Here is a 12847-nt window from a genome sequence, read left to right on the forward strand (position 1 = left end):
CCTACACAAAGGAACAAGGGCAGACAGTATCCCCCTTACAAGACAAGCAGAAACATGGCCAACTGTCTTCCAACATGGCAAAGCATAACTTTAACTTTAATGATTTTTTTAATTAACTAGCACTCCTCTACAATATCAAAGTTACAAGTAAACCACAAGACACAATGTAATTTCATAAAGACTGCACATTATTTCTTGCTGTGTAGCATTACCAAAAGCCTAGTGGTAATACACGTTTATTATCTCCGTTTTTATAGTTAGGAATCTAGGCATGGCTTAAGTAGTTCTACTGATTAGGGTCTCACAAGACTGCAATCAAGATAATGGGTGAGACTGTGATCTTATCTGAGGTTCTAATGAGGAAGGGTATGCTGTTAATCTCACTCAGGTTGTTGGCAGAGTTCAGTTTCTTGAGTTGTAGGATTGAAGGTTTTGGTTTCTTGCTGTGGGTTGGAGGTTGCCTTCAGCTTCAAGAGGCTTGTTATGTGGGGTTCCCCAACATGGCCACTTGCTTCCTTCAAGCAAGGGAGAGAGTGAGCAACTCCAGTAAAATGGCCTGTACGGTCTACCTAAGACAATCACATAGTCACATATATCTCATTGCATTTGACATATTCTGTTGGTTAAGGTCTTCCAATATATTTATGGAGGGGGCTGGCTGTTGGCTACTGAAGATAATTAATGTGACTCAGTGAGGAGAAGTCTTTCTGAAGAAGGGAGATTTTAGCTGAGAACTCAAATGATGAAGAGTCAGCAGTGAGAAGATGGGGGACAGGGATGAGGAACATTCTGGGAAGAAGGGACAGAAAGTGGGAAATGTAGCTATGCCCACAAATATTATCATACCATTATAACATTGTATTTTGTTTCTGTGTCTGTTTTCTCCATCATTCACTAAGCTGTACAAATTATCTCAGAATCTTCAACACCTATTTTATAGTAGATAGTAAATTTGTTTTTTTTAAAGATTTATTTATTTATTTATTTGAGAGAGAGAATGAGATAGAACACGAGAGGGGGTAGGGTCAGAGGGAGAAGCAGACTCCCTGCTGAACAGGGAGCCCGATGTGGGACTCGATCCTGGAGTCCCAGTAGTAAATTTGTTTAATAAATGGATGGATTTATTAATTTAGGAATATTTTATTAAGTTTTCATTTATCAGGAACGTCAGAGATATAAAATGATCATGTGAAGGCCTGTGCCCACAATGAACTCACAGTTGTGTGGAGCAGAGTTGCAAACAACTACAATTCAAAGTGGTCCATGCTCTTGGTGCTATTATAGTGTTGGAAGAAAGAATGAAGCCTCACTCTTTTTGGGGGATTTGAGGAGAACTACATAAAGGTAGTAAAGTTAGCACTGAGTCTTCAAAGATACCTAAATTAGTTGGGGTGCATAAATAGGAAAAGGCATTTTAGGCAAAGGAATCAGCTTGAGCAAGGGCTTGGGAGTGACAAAGCATATAGCTGGTTTGCAAAACCCCCAAGAAGTTTAGGAGTAAACAAAACCAGGAGTATGTATGGAAAGATGGACAGCATGCCAGGAGGCTTATTCAATAATTGTCTATGGATCACATCTAAAGGACAAAGAAGTCAGCTCTAATGTGTGCCATTAGCTTAACAGGATCATTTGAGTATCATAACTAATAATGAATTAAGACACATCAGATGTGTAAAATGTTTGCATTCCTAATGATACTAAACAAACAAAATCTTACTGGCTAACACTGGACTCATTTCTCTGAAATTTTATAATAAAGTGAAAAACCACAGCATTTATCCAGTCTTTCTTCTAGGATCCTGGTATTTCGGGATAACCAATGAGTTGGTGAAAGTTTTTTTTTAAAGATTTTATTTATTTGAGAGAGAGAGTGAGCATAAGTGGGGTGAAGGGCAGAGGGAGAAGCAGACTCCTCCTTGAGCAGGGAGTCCAACGGGGAACTTGATCCCAGGACTCCAGGATCACGACGTGAGCTGAAGGCAGACCCTTAACCAACTGAGCCACCCAGGCCCCCCCAAAAGTTTTTTTTTTATAGAATCCCAGATAATAAAATCATTAAAGGTGTTAGATATGTTTTAAGACTTAAGAGCTATACCAAAATGCAATGTGAAGATTTTTTTTATCTTTTGATAGAAAAAAAACAACTATTAAATGACATTTTGGCTTTAACCAGGTTAATTTGAACATGCACTATTAGATAACATGAAGGAATTATTAATTTTGTTAGATGTGATAATGGTGAAGTTAAAAAAATCCGTATCAGTTTGAGATGCACATTAATTTAAGGGTAAAATAATGTCTGGGATTAGTTTCAAAATACTCAAGCACAGAGCGGGGGAGGGGATGAAACTAGATTGGCAAAATGTGAATCGTTGATTTTTGGTGATGGGTACGTGAGGGTTATTAAAAGTGGATTCACTTTTGCCTGTTTAAAATTTTCCTTAATAGTTTTAAAAAGCATAAGTCCCGCGGAAAGGGGATGTCCGAAATGAAAGACCCCAACTATTCTAGAAGATTCTCAGATTTCCCAGGAATTTCCGAGAGTTGTGAACTGTGATTGCCGAACTGCTGCCGGATTTGAGCAGCAGACTCCCGCTCTCCGGGAGCTGACCCAGGGTGGGCGGTTGAGGACTCACGGCAGTTTTGGGAGCATAGTGGGAAGCGAGGACATATTTCCCCAACTCGGCGGCCTCCCCTCCTCAAGCCTGCCCTTCTTTTCAATCTTTCTTCCCTCCGAGCCCCACACGCCGCTCATGCACTTGGACGCGTCTCTTTTTCCGCTATTCTTCCTCTCCAGCGCCTAGCTCCACCCCTAACTCTTCCTGACCCTGCTTGTCCTCTCCCACGCCAGCCCCGCCCCTTCCGTTTCTAGCCCCGCCCCATGTATTCGCCCCGCCCCGCCCCTCCTGCTCCTCGCCCCGCCCCTTATCTCGGCGCAGAGGAGGAGGTTACCATAGCCACCGTGCACACAGCAGCTAGGCGTCCCTCGTTAGTCCCCGGCTGGCCGAAGGGAAGAGGCAACATCATGAGCCATGTGGTGACTATTGAGGAGCCCCAGGCCAACCCGCAGGTGTCTCAGACCCGGTGCGGGGTGAGGTCGGGGGCCTGGGGCAACGTCTCCTCCAATCGACAGTATGATTTTCTGTACGGTAAGGCTGGCACCAGACCTCCCTCCTGAGTTATTGACTCCTGGGCTAGCTGGGCTTCGGGACGGTGGGACCCGGCCAGGGGCCCGGTGAGCGTAAGATGAGCCTCAGGACGGATCCCTTGTCCGCGGTTATCCTTTGTTGGGTGGGAGCAGCTCCGAGCTCCGCAGGTGGCGGCGCTCTCCGCGCGCGTCCGAAGCCCCAGGTGCGCTCAGCGTCTGGGAGCACCGCGCGGGATCGCCTTAATTGTTCGCCACCGTCTTTTCCTGATAATTTGTACAGCCTTAAGCAATCTTCCTGAAACCTGTTCCCGGTGTCTTGCTCTCCAGAAAAGTATGTAATGATTTGCAGGCTTGGAGATTCACTCAACATTCCCACGTTCAAACTGTGTAAAGTGCCCGACAAAATGACCTTCCCGCCCCCATTCTCCCGGCAACTCCAAATTTGACTTTGTAGATAAAGAAGTAGCAGTTTGTCTCACCTTTGTGTCTAGTTTTTCTCTTTTTTAAAAAAACTTATTGTTACTCACCAAAGCATTGCTTATAAACCAGGTCCACTGGATTCTTTTGGGTCAATAAAGGCAGGCCCAGTTTGTTTTAATGCCCTGCTTGTCCGTTTGTGTTTTCTTTTACTGGACCTTAAGTTTCTTGAGTTCTTTAGGTACTTGTTTTATTTTTCAGCCTTCTCAGCACGTATTCCAGTGTTGGTACATATGCAAGGTACTTCATAAATGTTTAGTGACTTTTGAATTTACTATTAAAAAGAATTTTAATCAGTTAAACATGATTTTTTCTAATTTTGCCCTCATCAGTCCCATGCTCTCCACCTGAACCTTGCATTACTTTTAACCATGTGCTGTCTCCTCTAAGATTCCCAGGATCATCTTTGGATGGGAATCCACAGGTTACCCATTTCCTGGTATAGGGGCTATGTAATGGTTGCTTACATTTTATGGCCAGTGGTTTTCTTTATTCATTCTTGGTTTCATCTTGTAAAATAAGTCTAGTAAACTGTAAACACATCACCGTATTGATTTCACAGGTAATTTGGAAACTGGATAGACCTCTTCAGTAAGGACAGGCAAAGAATTTACCAAGCTTCTTGTCTCTTTTAAAAGTATTCCTTTCTCTCTCTTTTTTGCAGAGGGATGCTAAATGTTTCCATGTCCCTTGCAAGGAAGAGAAACCCACTCAAAATAGGCCAAATAAAGTTTGGATTGTTCCAGTAAAACAGGCAGTCTCACAGCTATTCATGGACAGGAAGCATAGTATAGCCAGGACAAAGTAGAACCAAGACAGGGAAGGTCAGAACTAAGGTATGGTGCCCTTCGGCGTGATTTCTTGGACCTTATGGTTTTTTATCTTGTTTAGGTTGTCAGATTTAGCAAGCAAAAATACAGGATGCACAGTTAAATTTGAATTTGAAATAAATAACGAATAATATTTTAGTATAAATTTTTGGCCCCATGCAATATTTGTGATCTATTTATATAAAAAGTTATTCGTTGCCTATATGAAATTTAAATTTAACTGGGCATCCTGTATTTTATCTGCCAACACTAACCCTTTCTTTTTTCTGCGCATATGTTTCCTTCTTCCATCTGATAAAAAGCCACTTTATGGATTTCTCTTACTATGACAGGGACTGGGGTGGCAATCTACATGACCTCTTATCCTAAAGCTCATCACTAATTGTATAGAGTCCTCATGTATCTTAGCTGAAAATTGACGAGAGAAATAAGATAGGTTGTTGACAAGCCAGTGAATTGACTGGCTTGGGTCCGATTTCCACCCTGACAGAACTATGGTGGGGTCGGTGTGGTGGTCAGTGAACACCTTCCCAGCTTTTTCACGCTTCCCCCTGCTCCCACCCCTCAAGCCCAAAGGCCTTTTCACCATGGTTAATTGTCTGCAAGGCTTTTGCTCCTCTAAGAAGTTTGGGTGTCTTCATTAAACCTAATTTTTACTCTTCTGATCACTCTAGCAATTAAGATTAATTCAGATACCTTACTTTTTTGTGGTACTTTAGAGTTAACATAATTTTCTTAATAGATTTTACCAAATTTATATACCATTTTGCATTTTACTGAGTTTTTTGGTAAATGCTTTGTGTCTCTCAAGTGCCTCTTGAAGTGACCACTGTACGTTGTCACTTTGCTGAATCTGTACATTGATTTGTAGCTACACTATTGCCCTGATAATGAAAGCCTTTTAAATATATAGTTTTCCTAGCTTCCAAAAATGCTTTAAAACACTTTCTATGTTTATCATAAGCTCTTTCCTCCTTTCTTTTCCCCCAGAATATGCAATTTATTATACTTTTGCCTAAAAGTAATCCTTCTGTCTTGGAGTGTGACACACTTCCTCTCTCTCATGATTACCGGGTTGTGACAACTTCCTAGGCTTGCTAGAACAGTTTCTACAGTATGGGTAAATTGGCTGAGGGGCTTTCTCATGGTTTCCATGGGAAACTTCTGCCCATAAAATTCATGGGATTTCGATAATATTAGGCTTGGGAGCCAGAAGAATTGGAGTTGAAATTTTAACTCAGTAAGTGGCTAACTTCTTGAAGCCTCAGTTTCCTCTCCTATAAAAAGGAGGCCTAGTGCCTACCTCACTGGGTTTTTGTGAAGATTAAATGGAATATTGCCCATAAAGCACTTAATACCTGTCTACGAATAAGCAAGTGATACCTGGTGAGTGCTATTACCTGGGCATCTCAGAGGTCCTTCTATTGCCTTTTGAGCACTGATTATGATCACAGTTGTAGGATATGTTGCAGAATGTGTAGTCATAAATCATATAGTATTGTGCCATTATCTTCTCTAGATGGCAGGAACATTTCTATAGATAGTATGTCTTTGTACTCCTTATGGGAAGAAGAGGAGAATAGTTTATAGCTTATTATTCAGATTTAGGGGAAATGCAGGCTAAACTCATTTAAGATGAACAACACAGTTGGAACCATAGACCCAGTGACATCTTTTAAATCACTTAAAATAAGAGTACGAATAGAAATTTCCCTTTGGGGATGCCTGGGTGGCTCTGTCAGTTAAGCATCTGCCTTCGGCTCTGCTTCTCCCTCTCCCTCTGCCTGCCGCTCCCTGCTTATGCTCTCTCTCTCTCTCTCTCTGTCAAATAGATAAATAAAAAAATCTTAAAAAAAATTTCCCTTTGTCCCATACTATCCCCAATATATCAGACATGTTGAAGCTATAGCCTTTATCCCTTTAAACAGGTGCATTCATTCAGCCTTCAAATTCACTAGGCTTTAATTTGAGGCCATAAAATATGGCCTCATCATTCCTAATCAGCCCAGTTTCCATCACTTCTCAACTTGAATCATAGGTGTGGATTTGGGTGCTGCAGCTAAAGAAGAGTATATCTAAAGGTGATGATTCCCAAATTCATATCACTGGTCCAGACTTCCCTCCCAAACTCTAGATTCTTATATCAAATTGCCTACTTCATTTCTCCACTTGGACATATAATGGACACCTAAGGCATGCTTTTCATGTTCTCCCTGCAAACCTGCTCCACCACAGACTTTCCTGTGTCAATTGATACCAATCCAATACTTCAGTTGCTGAGTCTAAAAATCTTGGAGCCATCATTGTCTTATCTCTCTCTCTCTCTGACACACACCATTCCAATCCATTCAGTCCTCGCTCTTCCACCTTAAAAATATATCTAGAATCCTTCCCCATTTGATCACTTCTGTTGCCACCACCATCGTTTCTTCTCTAAGCGCACTGCATGAGCCTCCTAATAGGTGTCCCTGTCTTTTCCATTCTTTCCATGCAGTCTCTTCTTCACTGGGCAGCCACAATGAACATTTTATTATTTTCTTTTAAGATTTTATTTATTTATTTTAGAGAGAGAGCACATGAGTGAGTGGGCAGAGGAGTAAAGAGGTAGAGAGGAGGGGAGAAGGAAAGAGAGAATCCCAAGCAAACTCCACACTGAGTGCAGAGCCCTATTCGGGGCTCAATCCCACAACCCTGAGATCATGACCTGATCTGAAACCAAGAGTCGGATGCTTAACCGCCTGAGCCACCCAGGAGCCCCTACAATGAACATTTTAAAATGTAAGTCAGATTTTGTTACATCTTGTCTCAAAATCTTGCAATGGTTTCTGTCCTCACTCAGATTAAAAGCCAAAGTCTTTTCAGTGGTCCACAAAGCCCCATGTGATCTAGGCCTCTGGTAACTTGCCTGACCTTTTATCTACCGTATTTTGCCTCTCTCAACTCTGTTTCAATCCTGTTGGTCTCTGCTGTTCTTCAAACATGTCAGGCATGCTGCCATCCTAGGGCCTTTGCTCTGGCTGTTTCCTCTGCTTCAAATGCTTTTCTTTCAGATAACAGTATAGTTAACTCCCCATTTGCAAGTCTCCTTAAATGTCACCCCTTGGGGCACCTGCGTGGCTCAGTCAGGTTAAGCATCTGCCTTTGGCTCAGGTCATAATCCCAGGGTCCTGGGATCGAGCCCCATGTCAGGCTCCCTGCTCCGTAGGTAGCCTGCTTCTCCCTCTCCCTCTGCTGCTCCCCCTGCTTGTTCTCTCTCTTTCTCTCTCCTCTCTCTCTGTCAAATAAATAAATAAAATCTTAAAAAAAAAGTCACCCCTCAATGAGGCCTGGCCTGCCCTGACTCCCCTGTGTAAAATTGCAACCCAATCTCTATTACCTGCTCTTTCCCCACTTTTTAAATAACACTGTCCTCTAACATATTATATAATATGCTAATTTGTTGTGTTGTTTATTGTCTCTCTCTCTCATGAAGTCAGGGATCTTTATCTTTTTCTTGATATGTTCCAGGCACCTTGAACATAGTAAACTGTTAATAAATCTTGAATGAAAGAGAGCTGAGCCTCTTGTAGTTTTTCAACCTTGGGAGAATATTAAATGTCTGCATCCAATATATCATTTTTGTTGGGTAACTGAGGAGTTATTAGACTCTAGGAATTGACTCACATTATCTAAATTAAATTAAATTTAAATTACATATAAATCACAATAACAGTTATTAATTTCTGTGAAGAAATATGTTGCCAAGTCATCTAGACTAGTTGGTCAGGGTATTTGTTTCTCAAGAGATATCTACTAGGGAAATCAAGTCTCTGAAGGTTGCTTATGAATTTAATATCATATTGTTTAATTTTAAGGGATGGTATAATCGATCATAAATACTCTTCATTGCTTTAAAGATATACCTAACAAGTCCATACTTACAATAACAGGGCAATCTTTTGTGGAACTTTGGAGAAAAAACTTAGTCCCATCATCAACATCCTTCTAAATTTAAGGAGTGTGGGGCGCCTGGGTGGCTCAGCCGTTAAGCGTCTGCCTTCGGCTCAGGTCATGATCTCAGGGTCCTGGGATCGAGCCCCACATCGGGCTCCCCGCTTGGCAGGAAGCCTGCTTCTCCCTCTCCCATTCCCCCTGCTTGTCTTCCCTCTCTCGCTGTCTCTCTCTCTGTCAAATAAATAAATAAAATCTTAAAAAAAAATAAATTTAAGGAGTGAATTATAGTTGATTTTATTTATTTATTATTAGAGAATGACATTTTCCTACTATGTTTATGAATTCTGAGGTGACATGTTGCTAAGAGTTTGTATCTTTCCCTTGTACTGAATATGGGAGGTAGTGCCCCCAATGTGTTATTTCTTTTACTTGTAAATTTGTGTAGTTAGCGTATACAGGGTCTCTCATCTTAGAGTATTTCCTGGGCTACCCAGACCCAGAAAGTGGTTTGTTCATAGGAGAGAAAAGACAGTGTGTTTAGGCTCTGGTGCTTGAGGACATATCAGGCCTACTTTTTGCCTTGCAATTCTATAACCTGACTTTGGAATATACAGAGGAGAAATGCATCTAACAGACTCTCACTGGTGATAGAGTTAGGCAATATCTAAATCTTGTAATTTGTTTTCCAATTAAGAAATTACATTATTTTGCCATTATTCTCAGTCTAGATATATTCCATTCCTTATACCACCTGATTGTTTATTTTGCAGATCCATTGTTTATTGTGTCAAGTGAGAAAGACCACACGCAGGCAAATATCCAAGCTAACCTGATTCGAAACAGACTGGTAGGTCCAATTCAATCACTAAGGCAGCCTAATGAACTTGAACCATCCAGTTTTGCTAACCACACTAATCAGCTTGACTAATCATGAGATCTCCAGTGGATTTTATATTCTGCAGAAATTACTCTGCCATGATTACTAGGGGATAAGACATCTTGATACTTGTGGCCCAATGTGAAGATTAATTAACTAATAGTGAATAAAGGACTCATTAAACCTAATTTATTTCAGTGGGCAAAGTTATATATGCCTGTGTTAAAAGAATTCAAGTAGTACAAAAACATATACAGTATGAAATAAATTCTAACCCTCATGCCCCTTCTCATAATCATCCACTGTTATCAGTTTCTTGGGTATCTTTTAGAGATATTCTGTGCATATACAATTACCCTTCTTTCTGTGCTGCATACACTATTTTGTACCATTTAAAATTTACAATAACAAAATGCTTTAGAAAATCTGATGGTAAAATTTTGTCCTTTTCCTCCCCATCTCCCTGTCCTAATTTTAGAGAAAAGTTCCCCGGTTTAGAAGCATGTTCAGTAACTTGATCCATTATCCAAGATATTCTCTGTATCGGAGCAGGGCAGACCCTGTCCCACCATTCATGCGCCAGGAGTGGAAAGGACAGGAGGGGAAACGCAGGGAAGCCCGCGGGCGGTTTGCCATGTAAGTGTCATGTAGCTTTGGCTGCTACGCACGTTTTTAAATTTTATTTATTTTTGAGAGAGAGAGAATGACAGAGAGAGAGAGAGCACGAGAGGGAAGAGGGCCAGAGGGAGAAGCAGACTCCCCGCTGAGCAGGGAGCCCATGCGGGGCTCGATCCGGGGACTCCGGGACCATGACCCAAGCCGAAGGCCGTCGCCTAACCGACTGAGCCACCCAGGCGCCCCTGCTACTCATGTTTTTAATGAATGCATTTTTCTTCTTAAGATTTTTTTATTCTGCATTTTTTAAAAGTATAATTGGGATGTTATACCTAGGTCAATTGACCCCAAATTCTCTCTCTTAAACCCCCTAGCCAAAACAAGCCTGATTCAGGGGCAGTGGTTATGGGTTTATAGGTTAGTAGGTTAGTAGATATTCTCAGAAGCTTGGAGTGAATATATATATATATATATATAACATATATATATTATTAAGTGACAATTTGCCACCAAAGGTAGAGGTAGAGGTGACTGAATTTGTTTCTTTGATCCATCTTAGAAATTGCAACTATATCCTTCTGCTAGTATCTAAATATATATATATATAGATTTGGAGATTTGCAGCCAAAGCATCTTCAGAGACAAGTCTCTTGAATTCTTTATTCTTTTAATTATTTACAAGTCATGCCTAGTAAATTAAAAGAAAAAAGTTACCTTTCAGCCTGGACATAAAAAGTTGTCTCTCTTTTTTTTTTTAAAGATTCCATTCATTTATTTGAGAGAGAGAGAATGAGGGAGAGAGAGCACGAGAGGGAAGAGGGTCAGAGGGAGAAGCAGACTCCCCGCTGAGCGGGGAGCCCGATGCGGGACTCGATCCCGGGACTCCAGGATCATGACCTGAACTGAAGGCAGTCGCCCAACCGACTGAGCCACCCAGGCGCCCAAAAAGTTGTCTCTTAAAACTCTATTATTCCTGGGCACCTGGGTGGCTCAGTCGTTAAGCGTCTGCCTTCGGCTCAGGTCATGATCCTGGAGTCCCAGGATCGAGTCTCACATCGGGCTCCCTGCTCGGCCCGAAGCCTGCTTCTCCCTCTCCCACTCCCCCTGCTTGTGTTCCTGCCCTCGCTCTCTCTCTCTCTGTCAAATAAATAAATAAAATTAAAAAAAAAACCTCTATTATTCCTATGTACTATTAATTAAAAGTGTGCATTTTTGTATGTGAGATTTCATAAATATACTCTTTTCTTACTCTTACTTCCCCTTGTTAGCTCCCGGTTTCCTGCTCAGGGAAAGTAATTATTATCTAGTCTGAGATGTAGGTCAGTCAGATGCATGTTATAGAAGACTTTGCTCTCAGTCTCAGATACCCTGTGCATCTCCCACTTTATAGACATAAAAATATGAAATAGAAATTATATTTGGAAATAACATGTTAGAGTTTAATAATGTTTTCCTGCTTCATTTTAGAACTGATAAGTCTTTTCAGATGGCTAAAGAGGCTTATGAAGATCCTGAAATTACTGGAAGGAATCGCTATAAATATTTTGAAAGGTAAGAAGTAATTACTAATGAAAATGAGCCCTGATATTATTAGAAAATGTCTTTATGATAATGATAGCAGCTATCAGTTTTGAGTGCATGCAGTGTGTCAGGTACCAGTTTAAGTGCTTTATATATATATATAATCAATTCTCCTTTTTAGACTGTATTTTTTTTAGTATATGTGCTGCCGAAGCGAGCACTAGACTGTATTTTTAAGTAATCTGTACACCCAATGTAGGGCTCCGGCTCACAACCCTGAGATCAAGAGTTGCATGCTCTACCAAGTGAGCCAGCGAGGCGCCCCCATATAATCAATTTTTACAACAGAAATGTAGGATAAGATATATTATCCCTATTTATCAGTAAGGAAGCTGAGACGAAGAGAGGAAAAATAAATTGCTTAAAGTCTCTTAAGTTAGCAAGTGGCAGATCTGGGATTCCAGAACTTCAGAGGTACTAGCTGTAAATAAGAATGTATATTTGAGAACAAAATGAAGTCATCAAATCAAGTGAGATACAGCAGAGACATCATGACAGTATAGCACATGGGAAGTTGTTATAAGTGGCGAATAGGTGACATTCACTGTGTTTTTGTGAATGTTGCCAAAACCAACATGGTCGAAAGTTTCACTTTGTTTCATTTGTGATCAATACTCATGTGATAATCATACAGTCAGAATAAAATAAAATGAGGATCTCCCTATAGGTCTTATGTGGTTAGAAAAATAGTCTTGATGCCATATGTACATAAGCTTCCTTGAGAAAGTAAATTTGTAATCCACGTTGTTATTTGTGAGCAACCTCTTCAGAGAAGTTTTATAATGCTGACTTTTTAGAGAAATGTTAAATTTTCAACACAGTATACCCAATTCCTAGACTTTCTGGGGGTAGTTTTTAAAACTAAATTACTGAGAATTTCAGAATGTTTCAGGGAACTAGAGAAGTTGCTGGGAGCTCATGACCAGCTGAAGCCCAGGTATAAGGCATTACTTATGAAAGTGTGATTTGTTTACCATCTGCAGGGAAAACATTGGAATGTTTATTACAAATGCAGATTCATTAGCTCTGTCTTAAGTCTACTGGATTTCGTGGGCTAGACTTGGTAATTTGCATTTTAAAACAAAAATCTCCCCACTCTCCAGTGATTTTGTATTTGTCCAGGTTTGAGGATTACCAATACAGGATATTCAAGTTCACTGATTTTAAGGGACTAATATGAGGATTGGAATAAAGCCCAGAGAGCACACAGTGTAAAAGCCCCACACGTTTGTGTTCTTCTTTCTCCACCAGGCCTTTCCTTCCATTTCATCAACAGATGCCATTCAGTGTTGTTTTTGCAGCAACCAAGTAAGTAACCATTATTTTACAACTTTTTTTCCTAGCTTTTTATTTATTGTTTGTTCCCATATTTGTTTCCAGAAGATA

At 40.6% G+C, this 12847-nt stretch overlaps 1 protein-coding gene across 1 annotated transcript in view; it reads left to right on the forward strand.

The window, feature by feature from the left end:
- Positions 1 to 2952: 2952 nt before the first annotated feature.
- CFAP91 (cilia and flagella associated protein 91) overlaps positions 2953 to 12847 on the forward strand; it is a 97580-nt gene continuing 87685 nt past the window's right edge. The window contains exons 1-5 of the mRNA XM_025874815.2: positions 2953 to 3149; positions 9159 to 9235; positions 9744 to 9901; positions 11348 to 11431; positions 12713 to 12769. Of these exons, the coding sequence (XP_025730600.1) occupies positions 3026 to 3149; positions 9159 to 9235; positions 9744 to 9901; positions 11348 to 11431; positions 12713 to 12769 (500 nt within the window). The 5' untranslated portion in view covers positions 2953 to 3025. The remainder of the gene's footprint in view (positions 3150 to 9158; positions 9236 to 9743; positions 9902 to 11347; positions 11432 to 12712; positions 12770 to 12847) is intronic.

The sequence above is a fragment of the Callorhinus ursinus genome, unplaced genomic scaffold, assembly GCF_003265705.2.
Source record: "Callorhinus ursinus isolate GAN/ISIS: 27379988/994484 unplaced genomic scaffold, GSC_fseal_2.0 scaffold1, whole genome shotgun sequence".
NCBI classification, from domain to species: Eukaryota; Metazoa; Chordata; class Mammalia; order Carnivora; family Otariidae; genus Callorhinus; species Callorhinus ursinus.